General features: G+C 53.2%; 1 protein-coding gene across 4 annotated transcripts in view; it reads right to left on the reverse strand.

Moving 5' to 3' along the window:
• Positions 1-1,096: 1,096 nt before the first annotated feature.
• The window catches only part of WHRN (whirlin), a 112,040-nt gene continuing 89,748 nt past the window's right edge, over positions 1,097-23,388 (reverse strand). Inside the window, exons 8-12 of one of the 4 annotated variants that reach the window (XM_074974038.1) lie at positions 18,719-18,790; positions 17,690-18,269; positions 12,323-12,501; positions 9,276-9,398; positions 1,097-6,966 (exon numbers count right to left, since the gene is read on the reverse strand). In XM_074974038.1, the coding sequence (XP_074830139.1) occupies positions 6,784-6,966; positions 9,276-9,398; positions 12,323-12,501; positions 17,690-18,269; positions 18,719-18,790 (1,137 nt within the window). In that variant the 3' untranslated portion in view covers positions 1,097-6,783. Of the gene's footprint in view, positions 6,967-7,149; positions 7,545-9,275; positions 9,399-12,322; positions 12,502-17,689; positions 18,270-18,718; positions 18,791-23,388 lie in introns of those variants that run through there. The other 3 variants (XM_074974035.1, XM_074974034.1, XM_074974036.1) reach the window with 3 other exon arrangements.

Below are 23,388 nucleotides of genomic sequence, written 5' to 3' on the forward strand. Positions count from 1 at the left end.
TTGCGCTGTATTTGCATGGCCCCTCACAGGTGTCCAATCAGAGGGCGAAGGGGCGGGGTTCTCTTCCATATTTGCATAACACATGGCATGTCTCCAATCAGAGATTGGCAGGGGCGGGGTTCCAGGCTATTTAGCATAATACAATACATACCTCCCGTCCGAGCTGCTGGGGTGGTATTATCTTAATGAGGGACCTCAAGCCTCTACAGTGCCCTGGGATTGGGCAGCAAGAGAGAAGGGGCGGGGCCGAGATTCAGCCCTCCCTTCCCCCCCCCATTCAGCTGGACCTACCGGCAGCCACCCTAGACCCCCGACCCAAACTTTCCTCCTGCAGCAAGGAGGGGCGTGCAGGCAGCAATTCCCCCTGCTTCTTGGCTGGTTTCAAAGCCCCCCTCCTGTTTCGCTCTGCTTCAACTGCCCCCCTCCCTAGCCTAGCCAGCGCATCTATTTTAGGGGTTTATAGGGCCGCCCATCACTGCAGCGTCTGAGCCTTTTCCATGTTAAACCAACAGCAGCAGCAGAGACTCTCGCGGACTTCAGGGGGTCTGTCAAGGTTCCTTCCCCACTCTGAACTCTCGGGTACAGATGTGGGGACCTGCATGAAAACCTCCTAAGCTTACTTTTACCAGCTTAGGTTAAAACTTCCCCAAGGTACAAACTATTTTACCCTTGGACTTCCACTGCCACCACCAAACTTTATCTGGGTTCCTGAAAAAAATGTAGTTTGGAAACATCTTTCCCCCCCAAAATCCTCCCAACCCTTGCACCCCACTTTCTGGGGAAGGTTTGGTAAAAATCCTCACCAATTTGCATAGGTGACCACAGACCCAAACCCTTGGATCTTAGAACAATGAAAAAAGCATTCAGTTTCCTTACAAGAAGACTTTTAATAGAAATAAAAAAGAATCATCTCTGTAAAATCAGGATGGTAAATACCTTACAGGGTAATTAGATTCAAAACATAGAGAATCCCTCTAGGCAAAACCTTAAGTTACAAAAAAGACACACAGACAGGAATATTCATTCTATTCAGCACAGCTATTTTCTCAGCCATTTAAAGAAATCATAATCTAACACATACCTAGCTAGATTACTTACTAAGTTCTAAGACTCCATTCCTGTTCTGTCCCCGGCAAAAGCATCATACAAACAGACACAGACCCTTTATTTTTCCCCCTCCTCCCAGCTTTTGAAAGTATCTTGTCTCCTCATTGGTCATTTTGGTCAGGTGCCAGCGAGGTTACCTTTAGCTTCTTAACCCTTTACAGGTGAGAGGATTTTTCCTCTGGCCAGGAGGGATTTTAAAGGGGTTTACCCTTCTCTTTATATTTATGACGGGTCTCTGGCTCGACTCCCCTCCCTGAGTCAAAGCTCTCCTTGGGGGACAGGTTTTCGGGGCGGGTTATTGGGGGTGGTGGTGGTTAGGCATAGAAGGGGATGTTCGTATTGTGTGTCACTTAGGGTGGAAAGGCTCTGTCCAAGAGGAAGGTTTTGCAGCGTTTCCTAAAGATGGTCACAGTCTGGATCGGCCGGATCCTCTCGGGAAGTTTGTCCGTAGCCGGATCCCCAGGGTACAGAATGCTCTGTCCCCAGCTCTCCCATGCTTCGTCCTGGGATTTGGCTAGGCATTGTCCCAAAGGAGCGCCACTGTCTCACCCCCTCCTCCCTACTGCCCCCCTTCTTCTCTGCTTCCTCTCCATCTATCCCCCTTCCTCCCGCCACCACCTGAGCTGGAGGAGAATCCCCACTTGCTTTTATCAGGACAGGGCCTATGGCACATAGCTGAGTTGTTCTGATTTCAGCCAGTAGAGGGGACGGACGGACACACACACACAAGTTCATTACCACAGAAACTGTTCACTGTACAAGGTGAGTCGCTCACGCAGTTTGGTTTCCTCCTCAGTGTTTTGTCTGAGTTACATTTAACACAATGAAAAGGAGGACTTGTGGCACCTTAGAAACGAACGAATTTATTTGAGCATAAGCTTTCGTGAGCTACAGCTCACTCATCGGATGCTCACAAAAGCTTATGCTCAAATAAATTGGTTCGTCTCTAAGGTGCCACAAGTCCTCCTTTTCTTTTTGCGAATATGGACTAACACGGCTGCTACTCTGAAACCTATCATTTAGCACAATGTTTCCCAATCTCTTCTCTGCGGAGCATTTGCTGGCAGTCCATGGGGCTGGCTCGCTTCATTTCCAGCTGCTTCGACCCAGGCCCACTTAATGCATAAACGACATCTAAAAATGCATCACTTTCCCAGTATTGCTTTTCCACCTCCGCACTTGCTGCTAGAGGGCTGCTGTGGGCTCATGAATAGGAGAGGAGCTCGTCTGCACAATGGTGAATGGGCGGGGAGACAATCTCTCTAGGAAGATATGGCCCACTTGGTGGAAAAGTTGAAGAGCCCTTGATATAGGAAGGGGTGAATGAATCACAGTTGTGGGAGGCAATGCTTTGCATGTACCTCAGTGTCAGGGCCTCAGCTCAAAGCGCTCTGGGGCTGTGGATACACACCAACCTCAGTGCTAGCCCAGCCAGTGGAGGGCATCACGGTTAGGAGCAGAACTGGTGACTACTTTTGGTTTCCAAAACAAACGCACCTACGGTACTTACCAGGTATCTTACTCCCCCTTCCCATGAGCAGCGCTCGCACCTTCCAGCCAGCAGAGGGTGCATGGCAGACATGCCAAAAACATAGAAATTGGGCTTGTTTTGGCTTAATTGGCTTGTGAGTTGCTTGTTGGCTAGTTTTTTGGCTTGTAGCTTGTTGGGCTTGTAGCTTGTTGCTTCTTTTTGTTATCAGTTGCTGGCAAGCTGGCAAGGGGGGTAACGGGGGTAAGGGAGGGGAGAGAGTCAGGGGTGCACAGTGGGCCCACTACAGTCCCAGACTGCAGGCTGGGGGAATCTAGTCACATAGAGTCTTGGGGTTCTTAGGGATTGGCTTGTTTTGGCCTCCTTTTGAAATGGGATTAGCTTGATTTTTGGCTTATTGTGAAAGCCGCGGTGCTTACTTAGCGCATGAAAGGTGGCCACTGTGGTGCATTTATCCTAAGCCATTGATTAGAAAAGGACACATGGCTCCCAGCCCCTGAGTTCAGCAGGGAGGTGGAGAAGAAGAAAATATTTAGCAGACCAGTCAGGTCAGAGCGGCAGAGACAGGATGCTGTGGCATCCACCTTGGAAAGGTGTCGATCATTCCTACCTGGCTGTTGTGAGCGATGCACACTAACAAACAGCGAGTCAGAGAAAGAGAAACTCTCTGAATCGTCAGCAAGGGCCATTAGCCTCTCTGCATCATGTGGCTGGCTGGGCGGGGCTGGGCTGGGATGTTGGGGGGTGGGGAATCGGGTTCAGATGCCCTTGGCTGCCCAAAGGGGCAAGGAAAGTTCTAAGCCCTGCCACGAGATTTCCACGTATCCAAAGCTGAATATTAACCAAATCCCTGGGGGCCCTGCATGGGCTGCAACCCTCCCGTTCCGAGATTCCTAAGGCTGCTGCTTGGGCTGGTGCTGCATCCTCAGTTGTCTCCAGGTTCTTCGAGTCAATACCTGGAGCCAGTGCTGGGAACCTTCGCATGGGCAGTTTGGACACCCACTGTCCCACCCGTGAGGGACCCTTGAGGTCAGGGTGGTGGTACGTTGACAGGAAAGGCTGTACTGGGCTGCTTGGTCAGTGGATCTGCCAGGGGCTGTCAAACTGGGCAGCCCAGGCAGGTGTCCTAGCTCTGGACTCTTGTCTCTGGGCCACGCGGCACTGGGTCTATTTGTCTATCTCTGAGCTGAGTCTTTGTTTTTAAACGTAAACTTGGCTTCTTGCTGTATTGACTGCACAGGAGACTGGAGCCCTCCGGCTTTCTGTGCAATGGGTACAGGATGGGCAGTGGCAGCAGACGCATCCCCTAGGTGTCCCTGCCCCATGTGCCCAACCACGGACCCAGCGGGAGAGGCTGTCTCTGTGGCACTTTTCACCCTTGGCCTCTTTGCTGAGAGTGCCATCAGGGTGCAAATTAGCGAGGACGGGGGGCAGCTGGGGATGGTGTTGGAGTTACGCATGTCTGGTCTGAGAACCAGCAAACTCATTTTGACACAGAGACCCCAACAGCTGCCAGGTGACCCAATGCTTATACACGTGAGGTGCCTTGGCTCTGATTCCTGGGCCAGGGAAGGCACTGTCCGATGCCGTCTTTACAGCCGGCTGAATGCTTCATGTGTTCTTCGAAGGCAGAATCGCTCCAGCAGCTCCCGTTGCTGCTCCTCGGCGTTCCCTCCTGCGGTTCTTCTCCTCTGCCCTGCCACGCGAGGTTCTCAGCACGCTGCTGGGGCACGGTCTGCCTGGTGCTGCTCCCTTTCTCTGGTTATCTTTCTGGGAGACACCAGAGGGCACCATGAGACAGGACTTAATCTTCTCCTCGTGATGGCTTGTAAGAACCAGAATCAGGAGTGGCCCATTCAACCAGATCTGGGACTCCTTACAGAGCTCTTCAATCCCCCCCGCCATCTGCATGGCCCAAGATTGGGTGTGACTTTCCCTCTCCCCACCCCACATGGGCCTGGCCAGAAGTGGAGCGTATGATTGCAGAGGGGGCTAGGGGAAGGGGTGTGTGTGTCCCTGTGATGTGCCCCACGTAGGGACGTCCCGGTTTCCCTGAAGACTCAAGTTTCATAGATTCATAGTTCTCTCCACAAAGAGCAGCAGCAGCAAAGATCACACTGAAATTTCAACCCACCTCTGGGGGCACAGGCCCCCTGATCAGGACTGGGGCGTGGGGTGGGGAGCATGTGACGGCAGTGTCTGCAGCTGGGCCTGGTTATGGGGTCCAGCGAGCAGACTGGAGCTACAGTGTCAGCAGCCTCATCAGGGCGGCCAGTGCAGTCTGAGAGCCACACCGTGGGCAGAGTCAGACAGCCCTGGAACTGTGCGCGGGGCAGCCCATTTCCTGCAGTCCGCCTCCCCTCCGCCATGGACATCCCCAGGGGCCCGCCAACAGGTCTTAGTAATGTATCCCCGGAGAAGAGGAGTTTTTGCAGCGCTGCCTCCCCGCAATCACACAGTCCTCACCTGCTGGCAGTGACTCAGGCCCGAGTGATGTAGGTTTCTTCCTGGCTGTTGGCTTGGGGGGAGAGGGCAGCAATGTTCTCACTAGTGGGGAGGGGACTGACCCATCCCCAAAGGGGCCTGCCTGATAGCGTGCTAGGAGAAGCACAAGAATGGGAAGGTCCCTGGCTTGCTCAGGAGTAGGGCAGAGCCTGCAAGGATCTTGCTGGCTTGCACAACACAACACAGAACAGCAGGAGAGGGAATACGTGTGCAGCACGCATGCCCCCTGTACATGGCCACTTCTGTACTCTGCACTCACACACACACACTGCCTGTGGTACACACCTCCTCTGCACACACACCGCACGCGGCACAAACGTGCTCTGTACACACACACACACACACACGCCCTACACCACACACACAGTGCATGCTGCATGTGCCCACGGTGCTGCAGAATGAACGCCTGGCGTGGGGTGTGCACATGGGTTTCTCTGTTCTCCTCCCCGCACTTTGTCTGTCTTGGCTATTTAAATGCAAGCTCGTCGGGGCAGGGACTCTCTCGCTCTGTGTCTGTGTAGCACCCAGCACAACGGGGCCCTGATCTCGGTTGCAATGCAAACAATAACAACAACTCGTAGGCTGGGGACCCCTGGGTACCAATTGTTGAAACACAGAGAGCAACCACCCCTGCCCAGAGCTGATCGCCACATCTCTGCAGCCGGCCGGGATCGGGAGAGACCCCCACTAGCCAGCCGACTTTTTTTTCGAACCCGTTCGATTTATTGAAAAATTAAAAGCACAAGCTCTGTATATATAAATACACTGACACGGCTGGCGATGTACAAGGCATCCATTACTGTACACGCTGGGACACAAGGCGTGGAGCCTTGATGGGGGCCAGTGTCACGTGCCTGCCACCCAGCTCCCGAGAGAACACATTAAACCAGTGATCACCAAAGAAATCCCTCCTCTGTTCCCCACCCCCCACTTCACTGATGCCATGAGCAGCCCTGGAGTTCCCTGCACAGCATGTGTGACATTAACGTTACTGCACGGCAGGGCACCCTGCACCTATGGCCGCACTCCTTGACCCCACCGATGTCCCAGGCCTGGAGGGATTCTCTGTGCGGAGGAAGGGGGAATAACGGAGGGGAGAGAGACGCCGGTGGGGGAAAGGGCAGGGTGGGGGTGAGCTCTCAAGGATGCGGCTGGCTCCCCTCATCGAGGAGGAGGTGCAGGGAAAGACCATCTGGAATATGGCTTAAACTGGGAAATGAATCTGAACCACTGAAGAGAGACAGAGGCAGGGCAGTGCCCAGAGTAAATGCCCAGGCAGAAGATGCGGGGATCAGCTGGAGTCAGTGTTCTCCTCTCTCCCACACCCTCCGTTGCTTCCTCTCCCTTCCCTGCCTTTGCCCCCACCCTACCCACGTTCTCCCGCAGTCCTTCTCAGCGCTGGGGCCTGTCACCGGCACCGCTGCTGTCAGCCCCAGAAGCAAGGCACCGCGAAGCGCCTGCCTGGGGCTGGCCGCCCATGTTCTGTGCCTGGAACGTGTGTGTGTGTGTGTGTGAACGGGCATATGCAGGACAGGGGACAGCGCCAGCTCTGCCATGGAGGGTGGCTTCTGTGCTGGGGCATGTGGGTGCACGTGTTAACCCGTGTGCCGATCCGCCTGAAGCCCCGTCCAATCCAGCTCCCTCCCTCTTCTGTCCGTTTGGCTCAGGGGCGGCCAAGCCCCCTAAAGTGCGACGTTGAACTCAGTGACTAGGAAATCGATGTGGTCCTTCTCTTTTGTTTTAAAGGCCTCAGCGATGACACGCGCGGCTTCCCGGTGCTCCTTTCCCCGCAGCGTTATGCCGTTCACCTCCAGGATCACGTGTCCCACCTTCAGCTTCCCGCAATTGTGGGCAGATCCTCCTCGCTGTGGCAGGGCAGGAACAGACGAGAGGGAAACGCTCACATATATAGCAGCCTTTATCCCCAGATGCTTCAGGAGTTGCTTAGGCCCAGATCCTGAATGGTTTTTAAGTGCCTAAGTCCCACTGATTTCAATTCAGGCACCTAAATACCTTTGAGGAGCTAGGCCTTAGCCCACTCTGAAATGCAGCCACCTCTGGGGCACAACGGCTGCTTAACAGCTCCATGCAACATTACACAACAGTTTAGGACAACGAGTGAAGAATACTGTATCCAATCAAAAACCAGGGACCTTTAAAGAGGCAGAATGTAATTCCCTGGGTTGTGCTCTGGCCAGTGGAGCTGGGTTAGCCTTAGGTTTACAGAAAGTGCCCAGGATGTTGGGGCATCGGAGTAGGACACAGGAGACCCAGGATCAAATCCCAGCTCTGGCCGGCGGCAAATCCCTTCACCTCTCTGTCATCTCCCTCCCTGTGTCTATTCGTTCTGGAAGCTCTTTGAGCAGGACCTGTCTCTCGCTGTGTGTTTGTACAACGCCTGGTGCCGTGGGGCTCTGATCTCAGGTGGCCTCTTTTGGCGTTGCTGTAATACAAATGAATGGCAATACTAGAGCTGGGGTGATAGCATTGCGCGGTCTTTGGTTTGCCAGCTCCCCGGTCGCTGCGTTTGCGTTCGTATTTGTTGCGTGCAATACTGTTATTCAGCCGGACTCCCTGATTAGTCTGGACAGGGAGTTCGCAGCCCGTGGCGGCCGCCTGAACCGTTTGCTTTGCCTTTTGCACATTGCGGTGCCTGGTTGCTCGTCTAGTGAGAGCGCCGCTCCCTCAGCGAACCATCTTTACTGGAGATGCGTGAACAGCGGGTACCCAAGACCCAGCCACGAAGGGCATAGCTTTGCCGGCATTGCTGGAGAGCCGGCACTCAAATGAGTATTATGGCCACCCCAGCAGCTGAGCTGATTGTTTGAAGCGGTTTGCAACTCTGCTGCTTCACTTTTTGAGCCCAAGGGGGCAGGGCTGAAGAGTTACCATCAGAGACTCACAGAAGATCAGGGTTGGAGGAGACCTCAGGAGATCATCTAGTCCAGGGGTCTCAAACTCAAATGACCACGAGGGCCACATGAGGACTAGTACATTGGCCCGAGGGCCGCACCACTGACCACCACTCCCCCAGGCACCTGCTGCCCGGCCCCGCCCCCACCCCCACTCCACCCCTTCTGTGAGGCCCCATCCATGCCCCACCTCTTCCCACCCCTTCCCTGCCCCCATTCCAACCCCTTCCCTGTGGTTCTCAACCTTCCCAGACTACTGTACCCCTTTCAGGTGTCTGATTTGTCTTGCCTCCCTGCAAGTTTCACCTCACTTAAAAACTACTTGCTTACAAAATCAGACATAAACATACAAAAGTGTCACAACACGCCATTACTGACAAATTGCGGACTTTCTCATTTTCACCATATAATTATAAAATAAATCAACTGGAATATAAGTACTGTACTTACATTTCAGTGTATAGTATATAGAGCAGTACAAACAACTCATCATCGGTATGAAATTTTAGTTTGTACTCACTTTGCTAGTGCTTTTCATGTAGCCTGTTGAAAAACTAGGCAAATATCTAGAGGAGTTGATGTACCCCCTGGAAGACCTCTGACACGTACCCCTAGTTGAGAACCACTGCTCATGGACACTTAGTCCAAGACAGGCTGAGGTGTGAGTCTAGCCCACCCTAACCTGCTGCACACTAAGTGTCCACGTGGACCTGCTACTGCACACTAACGGTTCCTTAGTGTGCTTTGATCTATCTCACTTGGAAACTGGAGTAGGTCAAAGGGCACCAGGGAACAGTTAGTGCGCAGCCAGGTCCTGATGGACACTTAGTGCTTGGCATGCTAGTGCGGGGTGGCTTCACACCCCAGTGTACCGTGGACTAAGTGTCTGTGTAGACAAGCCCCAAGTTACAATCTCATCCCCTAGGGGAAACGCAAGATGAGCCTCCTCTCCTGGACCTAGCTGACTTTTATACTCTCCCCTCCCTGAGAACATGCTCGCCCTCTGCTGGAGACGGGAAGACCTGAATGGTGGCAACACCCTGATATGAGAGGGACGACGTAATCAACAGCCAGCATTCTGTCTCCATCTCCCAGTGAGGGGAACAATAAACCCAGCAGGTGTAGAAGACAGGAGGGAGGCTGGATTCTGGGCATGTCCCTGTTAGAAGAACCCAGGTGTGAAAATCTCACAAGACGTTTCAGAGCTCGGAGCCACAGAGGAGCATCTGCACCGAGCTACTCCTGTTCCCAGCCCGCCGTACCTGTATGGTGACTATCCGGGGCAGAGGCTGCCGGGTGTTGGCACCACCCTCGATGGCGATCCCCAGGGTCGGCGCGCTCTTCGCCACTCGAATCAGACACGATGTGGGCTCCAGAAGGCCAGGCTGCGGAGGGAGAAACAGCAACGCGATTGAGGAGAGCTGGGTGGGGAGCCTTCTCTCCAGGCCATCCTGCCCCGCCCCCAGACAGACCGGACTTCCTGGGTCTGGGGACCCAATGCCAAGCAGGTTAACCCTTTCCAGCCTGCCTTGTTGTGCTTGTATGGGGCCCTTTTCCGTGGCTGAGGAACGTGGAGCCTGCAACCTCTCTGGCCACGGCCCTGTAGCCTCTTCAATGACCTGGTGGGAAGAGCAGCAGAACGAGCTGATTGCCTGATGCGAATGAGACTCTGGGCGGCCGAGATCCGCCATCCTCGGCTTTGCAGCTGAAGTGGGACATCACAGCATCCTGGGGGCAGCCGCAGCAGGATGGTCTCCAAAAGGCCATTGGCCCTGAGGCCCACCGGGCAGGGCAGCTGGGTGGCCAGCACCTTAGTACTACAAACTCCGGCCCATCCCAGCCTGCCATTGTGTGCGGTGGCCCGTCTACACTGCACACTCCCTACAGTGGCGTGGAGAGTACGGACACTGCACGCCCCCAGCACGGGGCTAAATAGCAGGCTAGATGATGGGGTGTGGTTAATGCGAATAGAGTCCAGACACGCCACAATCCCCAGCCTATATACCCTGCATGGCCCTCTACACGCTCAAGCAGCGCCTCCTCACTGCTCTTGTTAGCAATCATAGAATCGTAGGACTGGGAGGGACCTCGAGAGGTCATCTAGTCCAGTCCCCTGCACTCAGGGTAGGACTAAGTATTATCTAGACCATCCCTGCAGGTGTTTGTCCAAACTGCTCTTAAAAATCCCCAATGATGGAGATTCCACAACCTCCCTAGGCAATTTATTCCAGTGCTTAACCACCCGGACAGAAAGTTTTTCCTAATGTCCAACCTAAACCTCCCTTGCTGCAATTTAAGTCCATTGCTTCTTGTCCAATCCTCAGAGGTTGAGAAGAACAATTTTTCTCAATCCTCCTTGTAACAACCTTTTATGTTCTTGAAAACTGTTATCATGTCCCCTCTCAGTCTTCTCTTTTCCAGACTAAACAAACCCAATTTTTTCAATCTTCCCTCACAGGTCATGTTTCTAGACCTTTAATCATTTTTGTTGCTCTTCTCTGGACTTTCTCCAATTTGTCCTCATCTTTCCTGAAATGTGGCACCCAGAACTGGACACAATACTGCAGCTGAGGCCTAATCAGTGTGGAGTAGAGCAGAAGAATTACTTCTTGTGTCTTGTTTATAATAATACAATCATAGAAGGGTTGGAAGAGACCTCAGAAGGTCATCTAGTCCAACCCCCTGCTCAAATCAGGACCAACCCCAACTAAATCATCCTAGCCAGGGATTTGTCAAGCTGGGCCTTAAAAACCTCTCTGGATGGAGATTCCACCACCTCCCTAGGGAACCCATTCCAGTGCTTCACCCACCTCCTAGTGAAATAGTGTTTCCTAATAACCAACCTAGACCTCCCCCACTGCAACTTGAGACCATTGCTCCTTGTTCTGTCATCTGCCACCACTGAGAACAGCCGAGCTCCGTCCTCTTTGGAACCCCCCTTCAGGTAGTTGAAGGCTGCTATCAAATCCCCCCTCACTCTTCTCTTCTGCAGACTAAATAAGCCCAGTTCCCTCAGCCTCTCTGTGTAAGTCGTGTGCCCCAGCCCCCTAGTCATTTTCATTGCCCTCCTCTGGACTCTCTTCAATTTGTCCACATCCCTTCTGTCTTAGGGGGATCAAAACTGGACACAATAGTACAGGTGTGGCCTCAGCAGTGCCGAATAGAGGGGAATAATCATTTCCCTCAATCTGCTGGGAATGCTCCTACTAATACAGCCCAATATGCCGTTAGCCTTCTTCGCAACAAGGGCACACTGCTGACTCATATCCAGGTCCTTTTCTGCAGAACTGCCGCATAGCCAGTCGGTCCCCAGCCTGTAGCGGTGCATGGGATTCTTCTGTCCCCAGCGCAGGACTCTACGCTTGTCCTTGTTGAACCTCATCAGATTTCTTTTGGCCCAATCCTCCAATTTGTCTAGGTCACTCTGGACCCTATCCCTACTCTCCAGCATATCTACCTCTCCCTCCAGGTTAGTGTCATCTGCGAACTTGCTGAGGGTGCAATCCACACCATCCTCCAGATAATGGATAAAGATGTTGAACAAAACCAGCCCCAGGACCGACCCCTGGGGCACTCCGCTTGATACCGGCTGCCAACTAGACACTGAGCCGTTGATCACTACCCGTTGAGCCCGACGATCTAGCCAGCTTTCTATCCACAATGGAGCATCCTGCTGCCTCAGCCTGTCCCTGTCACATGTAGCCACACACCACAGTGTGGATGCAGCCTGCTTTTCATTGTGGCATGTAGCTACACATACCCTAAAGCCACTGCCAGCTGTGTGCAGGGTAGACATAGCCTCTGAGTGAAGGACCAGTCATGCTCTCTCGTGGCTGGGTCAGCTAATGCTAGCAGCTCCATCATCTCCAGGGGCAAAGGGCTGCATGCTTAGGGGCATGTCTCCACTGCAAACAGGGGTGCGACAGCCGCATGTGTAGACATACCCGAGCTAGTTTTGATCTAGCTAGTGCGAGACCCAGGAACAGCGAAGAGGCACCAGCACAGACTTTACAAGCCCCCCTGGGACCCTGGGGATGCTCTGCGTGGACAGCTAGCTCGTGTTGCCGCAGCTTTGTTATCTGACCTCGCTACTTCAAAGTGAGCTCAGGCCTGTCTGCGCGTGCGGCCGTCGCACCTCTGACTGCCGCGTCGACACAGAGCACGAAGGGCCCTGGGTTCTAGGCCTGCCTCCCCAAGCGGGTATGAGACGTGCGGTACTTGTGTCTGCGGGACATGGGGCCTTTATACGCAGCCTGTCTCTTTGCCCAGCAAGGACCACCGCCTACGCTAGCTCTGCTGGGTGCCTCACCGGTTTGGAGGCTGCCTCTGCTGGCCCATCGCTTCTCGGTGCCTCCTTGGGACCTCGGCTTTTCCCAGGGATCTGCTGCTGGGTCTTGTCCCTGCCGCTCAGCTCCACTTCGCCGATGTCCACCCCGCTGTCCTCGCTGAGGGTCTGCCCGCTGTCCGACAGCTGGGAGAGCGTGGAGGCTGGGGGAAGAGCAGGACCAGGCCTGTCAGCAGGAGGGAATTAGCAGCACAGAGGGGGCGTGGTGGGAGACTTCACTCAAACACCACAAACTTGGGCTGGTCCACACTGGGAACTTGCACTGGCATAGCTGTGTCGCTCAAGGGTGTGAAAAATCCACCCCCCCAAGAGACGTAGTTAAGCCGACCTAACCCCCAGTGTACGCAGCGCTAGGTCAATGAAAGAATTCTTCCATTGTCTTAGCTGCTGCCTCTTGGGGAGATGGATTACCTAACCCCTCCTATCAGCCCAAGTAGTGTCTACACTGAATAACTGCAGTGGTTGAAGTGTAGACATACCCTCAGTTTCCCATTGGGAACCCCTTGCACCCAGCGCTGCCTGGCAAGCAAGACTCCCATATGTCAGTAAAGCCACATCACCCCCCAGTCTGCACCGGTACCTGGAGTGGGGAATTCCCTGATCAAGGGCACCTGGGATTCACACAGCACCAAGGACCTCACCTTTCTCTGTGCATCACGCAGCTGGGGGAGACTTGCCTGGAGTGTTTGCAGTTGGCTGGAATGGGCCCCGCTGAACCCCAAAATGCAGCCAGGGGCAGCTGCTTCCAGGTCCGGTTTAGAGACGGGCCCTGAGCTGCCACATTCATTCCAGATTCAGATCCGGACATGAAGGCTCAGACACTATGACATTGGGAGTTAGGTGCCTAAACATCTTTACAGGTCTGGGCCTAACTTCCCCAATGTTCAGATGTGGGGGGTGGGGGGCGTGGTTTGGGCTTAATATAGACGCAGGCCCAAATCACGAGGGCTCAGATTTTCCAATGAACCAGAGGCCCAGAAATGGGGCCAGATCATCAGAACCGTGCACATTAAGAGCTTAGCTTTTTAGAAAATTTGGCCCTAAATTCAGATCTAGGACCAGATCTGAATACAGATCAAGTGGAGAGGATGGCTCTAGGGTTCCTTTTTAAGCCCATCTCTCATTTTGACACAAACTTGACAGCCAGCACACTTTCAGCCAAAGGGTCTTCTCCGTCTCTGGAAGGAAAATACGTCCAGATTCAAGCAAACCGGAGCTAATTCATGGGGTTTGTAATGAATCCACATTCAGTTTGCAATTTCATAGGTTTTCAGGGATGTTTCCAGTGAGATTTGACACAGTCAGAATTTCCTTTGGGGCTTGTTTGAAAATAAATCACCAAGCAAAACGTCAGGGGTTCTGCACTCAGTGGACTGAAAGCAGGAACCTAAGCCCCAGAGAAATGGAGCCCCCTAGTTTTGCAGAGCTGTGCGTCTATGCCTAACGCACATCAAGAAACACAGTGAGCTGCCGAACAGCTTGCACTGCGCTTCAGGCAAGCTGATTTAAGACATTCATTTGCATATATTTGCATGAGATTTATTAACCAGTAATAAATCATAAAAAAATACACCTCAAATTGGGTGTAAATCGCCCATTTTATAGACCCACCATTAACTAGGGAAACCGCATTTCCCATGCGCTGCAAAGGCTGAGCAGCGGGCTCAATCTCTGCTGCTGCTCTGGGCAGCCTTTGATGTCCCCTTGACATTGCTTTGGGGCATCTTGTCCGTCCCACCCCCCATCCTCGGCTGAATGCAGATATTTTCATCTGAAGTCCTTGTTGCATTCTGTGCAGCAAACAAATGGTTAATCAGAGAACTCAGCAATCAGACCTATTAGGACATCTAGGTGAAATTCCCCCCTACGCAGAGGGCCGGCAAAAGACCTACATGCCACTTAAACCCTCAGAAGAGGTCCCAAGTGGGACTAAAGTGGCATAGAGGCTACATGGTAGCCCGCTGCACAGAGGAGAATTTCACCCACAGGCCATTCCTCCAGACCGTGCAGGATTGTCTCCCTGCGGCACCTGCAAGGAGCAGTGCTTCTCTGACACTGAACTTTCAATCCCATCTGCAGAGGTTAAGCACTCAGACCCAATCAAAGTGCCAGCGTGGCTGTCCACAGTTCTGGATGGATATCAACCATGGTCTACTCCACACACCCCTGCAGAGCGTGGGTAGTTCTGCCCCAGAGACATTGCAAAGTGGAGGGGTTCTACCAGGTCGTCAGGACATTTGTTGGAGGGAAATGACCCCAAGGAACGGGGTGCTTCTTGAAATGATTAAGTATTAAGATACTGAGGTAAATGACTATGAGCTTCATTGCTCAGCTCTATCCTGCTTGGGTACCTCCATGGGACTAACTCAGCTCCCAAAGCCCTATCAGGCATTGGGCCAATGTAGAACCTGAGATGAGTTGGGGCTGTTCCAGGACATTACGGACGCGAGGGACGGGAAGGTTAGGTGGGAGAGGTTTGTGACGTGCAGAATACAGCGCTGAGTCAGGCTATCCGTGACCATGGTTGGGAGGCAATCTAGGGGAGTGCCGGGAACCGGGAGAGAGTCTGTGTGCGTGCACCTGTTTGTGCAAGGGATTGGGCTGATGTCTATCAGCAGAAGGCTCTCGGAGGAGTCTCCATCCACAGGCTCAGCAACAGGGAATCAAAGCCAGTGTCCCGGCTGAATGTATGTAACAAGAGCTCAAACTGGACTTGAAATGGGTCTCGGTAATGAAAATTCAGTTTCTTATCAACCAAGCCACTAAGCGTGCGAGGAGAGCTAGCAAAGCAGCGTGGTTAAAGCACTGGACTAGGACTCAGGAGAACTGGCTTCTGGCCCTGGATCTGCCACTGCCCAGCTGAGTAACCGCGGGCAAGTCATTCCACCCACTTTCCTTTTTCACACTGTGTCTGTCTTGTGTATTTAGTGTTTTAGCTCTTCAGGACGTAGCCGGTCTCCTATTATATCTCTGTACAGCACCTAGCGCAATGGAACCCTGACCTCGGCTGGAGCCTCTGCTGCTCCTGGAAGGATAATAATCAGTAATAATAAATCTGAACAAACATTCTTAATGGGATTGCAGATGGGGAAGCAAACCATGACTGGGAGGAAGAAGAGGGTGGATGACGGGCTGTATCCAGAGCCGCACTGGGCCCTACGAACCCATTGGCTATGTCATGGTGGTGGCCAGGCAGAGCACCCTATACAGAACAGAACGGAATAGAAAATCACGTCATCCATCACCCACCAACAGTGACATCTGCAGTGTGTAAATGGTACCACGAGAGGGAAGCAAAGCCACCTGCATGGAGTGTTTCCAGAGTCTGGTGCCTAGGACAAGATGGAAAATTGCCCTTTGGGGTTTCCGGGGCTCAGGTCAGAGTCCATTCCAGGTGGGCACAGAAAGCCAGTTCGGGTGTTTCCCCCAACTGTATTTTGAGTGAATCACCAGAAGGTCTCTGCCTGTCACACAGTAGGACAAACTTTGAGGCTGATTTTCATTTACATCAAGGCCCTTTTACAGGGCTAGGGGTGGGGTGGATGGGGTGGGGGTGGGGGTAAAGCGAGTCATTGACAGTGTAAACAGGCCCTAGTGACAATGAGAATTGGGTCAAACAAGTGCCAGAGAAATCCAGTCCTGGAGTCTTGGTCACGCTGGAACTGGATTCTGGCTTGGGGACACCTCAGCCAGCCGGAAAGCACTGAGCAGAGGGCTGATGAGGTGGAATATCAGTTAACTCGAGTACACCCCAACATCGATCCACTGTGATAGTGACTCTAGTGGGGTCAAATGGCAGCTCACTCCTTTGGGACCTCATGTTTCCTTTTGGGTAACTTTCCCTTGATGTCCTCTTTGCACTTCCCTTACCCCCCCCCCCCCCCGCCTCCCCAAACACACGTTTAAAAGACCAACACCTGGTTAAATCGGGCCTCTAAATTCAGCTTTTTGCCAAACAAGCTTTTCTCAACCCAGAGACTAATGGAAAAAGTCCCGGGGTTATTTCTCTTTTCTTTTAGAATTCTACCAGAAACAGATTTTATTAACAAACGCAGCAAGACTTGCCCAGGAGACCAGATGCAATCCGCTGCCTAGCGGAGCTTGGTCTTTAAGTAAAGGTCAGGTAAAATTGCACTGGAAAGCTAGGGGAGGCTTACAAAAGTTCACTGAGCACAAGGTGGTAGGAGGCAGGGTACCGTAATGAGTGCCAAGCCCCGCACCCCGCTCTGACAGCATTGCCAATGCCGAGCATTCAAATATCATGAAATCAGCTTAAAACTCATGAGATTAAAACAATAATTTGGGCCTCTTCTGAGCTGCCGTCTCAATTTTTGATCCTAACACTTAATAATAATTATAAAGATACAACACCTGGTTGCATAAGAGCTAGGGATTGTGTTATATTAATTATTATTCTGAAAGGCGATGTCAAACTTTTATTCGCAATTAGGAGACCTAGACACTGATTTTTTTTTAACATGTAATCTGAATATTCTCACATGACTCCAGCATCTGGGGCTTCAAGAACAGCAAAATATTGCAATAAAATCAGGAGAGTTGGCAATGTTGCTTTTACCACCGCACGCACATATTGGGCGTTGCCCCAATTTACCTCCTTCCTGCGGTTTCAGTAAAGGGCTTGCTTACATGAGGAAGTTATTCCAGAATAAGGTCGGACATGAATTTAAAGTGCAGTAGCTATTCTGGAGTTGCTCCCCCTTGGACATTCTTATTTCAGAAGAGCTATTCCCGTCAGTTTTCTCGCGCAGACAAACCCTTTGTAACAAAGGCCCAAATGGTAGTGAGGAACCTAAATACCTTTGAGTATCTCGAGCAGGGCTGTATTTACAGATATAAGACTCAGTCCTGAAACTCCCCCATCAATAGGCTGTTCTCAAGGGTTTCTCCCTGCCCTTCCCTCTAGCTCTCTCTCATCTCAGAAAGACTCTCTGCCTTTTCTAGCCCAGATTTGGGGCTAGTGGGGCGTCTCTGATCTAGCTGCTTGGGTGAGGCAGCAGAATAGCCCTGTTTTTTCCCATCACTGCAAGTCCTTAGAGAGGGTTTCACTGTCAGTTCCTCCCCCTGTGGTGTTTGCAATGCTAACATCCAGGCCTTGTGCTAGATCAGGAAATGGAAATGGACTAGAAGTGGCTGTAAAGAAGAGTGAAACCGACTAGTCTCATTGCCAAACAGAGCAATGCAAAAGAGGAACAGAGAGAACAGAGCGTGAACAAGCCCCTTCAGTGTTACTTGCCTGAGTGGCAATTTGTACAGTGGTTCTTTAACCTGGCCATGCCCCCCAGGGTCAGTCCAGCAGGCAGAGCCACCCACCTCGGGCTTGGGGCAAGGATCTCACTTCATTCACGTCCGGCTCGCTGTTGGGCCGATGCACCTCCACCATGACGAAGTGCTGGTTGATCGCTGACTGCAGGCTGCCTTTGTCTGGCTCCGGGTGCGATAGGGGAGGGGGAGGAGCAGGCGTTGGGAGGCTACTGACTGGGGTGCTCTCAGGAGATGGGCTCTTCAGCCTCGTTGGAGACTGAACTCGGGGGAAGGGGCCTATCGGGTGCTGGTTGACCAAGGACAAGTGGGCACCCATGTGCCTCCTGGAGCTGCGAGTGGCAGGGGAAACGGCGGCATAGACGGGACTCGAGGCAGAATCCTCAGTGGACACAGAGGCCGAGGTGGAAGTCATGCTGGCTGTGTCCTTGTCGGGGTGGCTGGGAGGTGGGGTGGGGCTGGGAGGGGCCACGAAGAAGAGGCCTGACTGGGAGGATTCAGAGGAAGGGTGTTTGGGTGTGACTTTCGCGGCATTTCGGAGCTGGGCAGTGGAGGAGTCCAGCTCTTGAGCCGGAGGAGGAGGTGGGGGCTTAAAGCTGGGCGGTTCCTCAGGGAAAGATGAAACATCGTCCTGTGAAAAACCAGAACAAGAAGCCATTAGATGCCGCCATGTGGGATGAGGGGCCCTTCCCCCGCCTGGACACCTGAGAACTGGCCCATCACCCCCGGAGCCTGGTGTCCTGTCACCTCCAGTGACGCGCGTCAGATGTTTCACCTGGATTGGAGGTGACAGGCTGGAAGTTTCTTCCTGACCTCAGGAGCAATCTGAATATCCGCTGGAGTGTGAAGATTGATAGAGGAATAGTCCTGTTTTTAGCTCCAGTAACTGCAGATGCTGTTCTTATTCACAGACCCCATGTCCTTTTTTCTACCTATGCTGCATTATTTGTTCCAATCGTGCCCTGCTGCAGTGAGTTCCACAGGTTAGTGATGGGGGAAAGTATTTGAGAAGATGGTGCCTTCAGTTAGCATCTGTTTCCTTTTGAGGAAGCACTAGCTAGAGAAGGTGAGATCTCTTACCAGGGAGATGTCCGGCAGGGCATTAATACTGCTTTGGAGTCCCTCTCCGCCTCCCTCCAGGTCTGCGGTGTTCTAGGCACACAAAGGAAGGGGAAAAACAGCCAGTCACTGCACTGTACAGCAACACAAAGCAAAGCAGAGGCCCTAGCACGAGACGCTGCCCAGGGGTTTCGGGTGAATCTTAGAAAACCTCACATGGACAGAAAGGTTTGCAGCAAATGGAGCTTTTCGGTTGCAATGAGAAAGGTTTGTATTCATGGCAAGGTCGCCCCTGCAGCATGGGAGATCCAAGCACCACAGCTCTGGCAAAGCAACCCGGAAGGGAAACTGCTTCTGCCCCACGTGCAGACTAGGAGGGCAAGGCCTTCAGCTCAAGCAGTAGCTTTGTGGGTTCAAGCGTTGGACTGTTGTTACATTTGTTAGTTTTAATAATGCAAGGGACCCCTGCGGCCTGCTGCCACCGTCTGCATGGCCCCAACCCTCCTGTTAACTGCAGTGGGGAATTTTAGGGGAGCAAGGGATGTAACCGTCCAGCCCATGGTTTTTATCTTGGCAGCATCCCCTTTAAACACAGCCCTTTGCTGAAGCCAAAGGGCTGGCTTCTCCTCTCGCCCACCCTGCTGGGAATCAGGAGTGCCACCGCTGTGAGCAAGGGGACGCTCCAGTCCGGTGCAGCGTCTGCAAGAGGTGAGAGAGGACTGATCGCCGGTCCATGGGCGCAAGCGCCCTTGATTTCAATGGAGGAGGCACTCGTGTTAGTCAAGAGCAGAATTTGGCCTATGATCTACGTAGCGTCGAGTGCTCAGAGCCACCAGGGTGGGAGAAGGGTCCTTCCAAGTGAGTGGATCTCTCTGGGATCTGCCTTTGCTTTGCTCAGGCCTGGGCCGTCTTCAGAGGTGCCGCTCCAAGGACTGGTGGGGATGGAGCCTTCCAAGGACCAGGTGATGATCGTGGTGCATAGCTGCGCTAGACTGGGGATGGGGCGCAGGGAGTCTCTTTCCTGCTCTAGGCTACCTGGGGAAGACAAGCATGGCCGGCAACGAGGGTGGGGCATGGCCGAGCCCGCACGGAGAAGGTGCACTGGCTATGACCTTGCTGGTCACGGTGTGAGATCACCGCTGGGCATTTGAGTCTCGCTCTCCAGGTCGGAGGGTCTGGTTACTCTTTGGACTATGGGCTTGTCGGTATTGGGGTGGGAGCCACCCTCACGGTAGCGGCAGCCCTGTGTGGGTGCCTTGCCCCAGTGACTTGCCCTGCTGAGTAAAGCAAACCCCGCTCCAGGAGAGCTTAGCACTGGCGAGATGTGTGGTCATAGCCTCAGACCGGATTCGCCCTGAGTCTGCCGTGACTGCGTTCAGGACCCAGAGGGTGAGGTGGTGTGTGCGGGTCTCCCTCTCTGCATCTGGGCCTCTCTCTCACTTTCCGCCAGGAATTGCAGCATTGCTGCAAAGAGATCACCCTCCAGCTTGGCAGCGCTTCCCTTTCCACATTCCCTTCCATTTCACATCCTTCTCCCCATGCTTTCCCCCTAGCAAAATGCTTCTTCGGGAGCCAGCATGCCCCAGGAGCCCAGTGCCGTTGGCTCGCTGCCCTTGCTCGGCTGAGCCACTCTCGTGGTTTGACCCAATCATGTTTTCACTTCCTGGGGGGATCTTCCACTCTTTGCGGGCTATGAAAGGGTTAAATCAAGATGCTCCCCCCCATCCCGCACACACACCACCCTGACATGAAATCAGACCAGACGGTTTCCAATGCAAATGCCTGGCAGATGTTGGGTGTGTTGGGGTTTTTTTCTTCATTATAATTATAGCCAAAATTAATGATCAGATGTCAAAATACAGCCTGGAATATGTCAACGCTGTCAGCAGAGCCCGAGAAATCAGCAAAAGAATTCAATGAGTTCGTTAGTTTCTTGGCACGGTGGGGCTGTCAATCAGGGGTGGGGGAGAGATGGGTAACGTCAGCCGGAGGAGAGAGGCTCGGAGCAGTGAGTGCCTGGCTAATGAACGCCGGGGAATTCAGGGAAATGTCATTTCCGTGCACGGAGGGGTTGTGCAGATCGGCGAGGCTGATGCAGCACTCTGCATCCCCGTGGGGCTGGCACAGTCCCGGCTGGCCCAGCAGAGGGGAGGGCAGGGGCCCTGGGCTCCAATCTGACTCCACCACATGGCCGGAGTTTGCCTCAGATGGGCTATGACCCCTGTCCCAAGGCCAGAGCCATCACTTTTCTGCCACCATGGCCCCTGCTGATTACAGCAGCTCCCTGTTCGAAGTGTGATTCCTGGCACTAAGCACCCGCTAGGATTTCAAAGCACCTGGCACAGCAGGGGTAAGGGGCACAACTTACCCCTTTCAGCCTCTGAAAGGCTGAGAGTGAGACTCCTGCCGTCTCTGAGTGTGAATCCAGGCACGAGTGCCCTGGACCATGTGAGTTCTACTGAGCTCCACGCTTGGGAGTGTGAATTGTAACATGCTGGGTGGGGCCCCTGGCGCTGATAGGCTGGGAGCACGAATGCGGACACCAGGGCGTCATTCTCACTGCATGTGGGGGCAGGGAAGGAGAGAGAAGGCAGGCCGCTGTGTCCCCCTGCCCATACTAGTGTGCTCGGGGCCTGTTGCAGAGCATGGCTTGATTTTGTCCGTGTGGAGGGGACAGAATTGGGTTAAAAGCCCAACGATCAGATTCACCCTGGTTTTAGGCCAGTGTAAACCCCGGCAGAGGGCCCAGATGGATGGTGGCAAGTCCTCCACAGCATCAGAGTGGAGTGGCATACTGGGACTATACCCGCACTGGTACTAGGGGACAGAAGGGGGCCAGCACAGGCTCCAAATGCTGGCAGGTAAGCCCAGAATCAACCTGTTTGTGTAACCCTGACAGACCCCACTCGCTGGCGAGTGGGATCGAACCTGGGACCTCTAGAGCTAAAGGCATGAGCCTGTACTTCATGAGCTAAAAGCCACACGGCCCTTCACTAAGGCTGTAGAGCAGACTCATTAATCTCTCCCTAAGTGGTCTCGATGCCACTGGCTGGGACAGAAACCACACCCAGGAGGTGTGTGGGTGACACTTGCAGAGTAGCGGCTGCTTGCAGGGTTTAAGTTGGCTTACTCCCGCAGGAAACCCGAGGGAGGGCCGTGGTGGAGAGAGCTCCCTGGGGTGAAACTCCTGGGTTCCAATAGCACCCAGCACTGTAGTATCCAAGCCCTGCAGCCTTGCTCGCCTGGAGGTGGAGCTGACACACAGGAGAGCACATGGCTCTGCAGTGTGGTTATAACACCTCTTGATCCCACGAGGCCAGGCAAGAGCAAATCACGTTCTCCAACACGCTGTCATCTGGAGGGAACCCAGACAACTGGATCCTCTCCTTCCCACCCTGGAGAACCGCTGTGAACTAGCGCTCAGATCCACACTCACAGGCCATGAGTGCAATGGGATCTATCTACCGGGGGAGGGCACAGGGGGGCACTGGTGCTAGGATCCATGTGCCCCACATATAAGCACAATGGGATCTCTATAACGAGGGAGCGGCATTTGCACCAGGATTCACACTCATGCTCAATGACACTTCGCCAACCAGGTAAAGCATGTAGCCCAGAGGGGGGCTAATTAACAAGCAAATCAAATGTCATTTGTATTCCCATGGGAACCAGTTTATTCTCATGGCGGGGGCATTTAAAAAGAATAATATACAGCTCCTGCTGGATTAGCAAAATGCCACTTAACCCACTTCTATTTAGACTGATCTCGCCTGCCTTCCGCAATTAAGTCAACAATCAGGCAGTTTACATCTGCAGAAACACTGATCCACAGCGTATTTCCTTTCCCTCGCATTAATGAGGCTGTTGGTTCCTTTGTGCTGGAATGGGCAGGCTCCAGTCTGTGTTTAACCGCATGTTGTCTAGTGTCGGATAAACAACTGGTTTGTTTGAATCTGTGGTACATGTGCGTTTCCCCATCTGCTGGAAAGCACTCACCCCAAGGCCTTCCACCCGTTAGATGACTCACATCCAAACCAGGCCCAGCAGACACCCTAGGCAGGGAAAGCATTTGAAGAAATTGCTTCTCCTCTTTGCAGCTTTAGGACAGGAACTAGGGGGCGGGGGACAACGAGGACGTGAATGGACATGGCTTGAGAGCAATGGTAGCATGGGAGCCCATCCCACAGCCTGGCACACCGGCAGGAGTAGAAAGCAGAAAGCCTTTGTTTCAGGGCAATGAGTTCTCATTCCCAGCGAGCCCAGTATTGGGCCAAGGGTTATTTGGCAAGAAGGATGGGTTTCAGTGGGGTTAGGCTGTGGGGACAGATAACCCCATTAATGGATAGGGGATGATTCATCCTTAGTCCCAGCCTGGCTAGCTGTGGGGCGGGAATTTCAGGAAGGTCTGATTGGATGCAGGGTTAAGGTGGGCCAGTGGATGTCAATGGAGTCGGGGGGGGGGGGGGGAGGGAGACAGTGATTTCAAGAAGAGACAATTTTAGGGAGCGTGAACTTCAGTCACCCCTGACCCATGCGATCAAACAGAAGAGGGGGACACAGTTACTGGGCCAAATTCAGAATTGGGCTAAGCACCTGCAGTGAGCTGCACCTTCTTACCCCAGCTCCGTACCCCCTTGCAGGAGAGAGCCGCCTAAATATCACCGTCTCCTACATGATATGATCTCCAGCTG

Source organism: Natator depressus, chromosome 16 (genome assembly GCF_965152275.1).
Source record: "Natator depressus isolate rNatDep1 chromosome 16, rNatDep2.hap1, whole genome shotgun sequence".
NCBI classification, from domain to species: Eukaryota; Metazoa; Chordata; order Testudines; family Cheloniidae; genus Natator; species Natator depressus.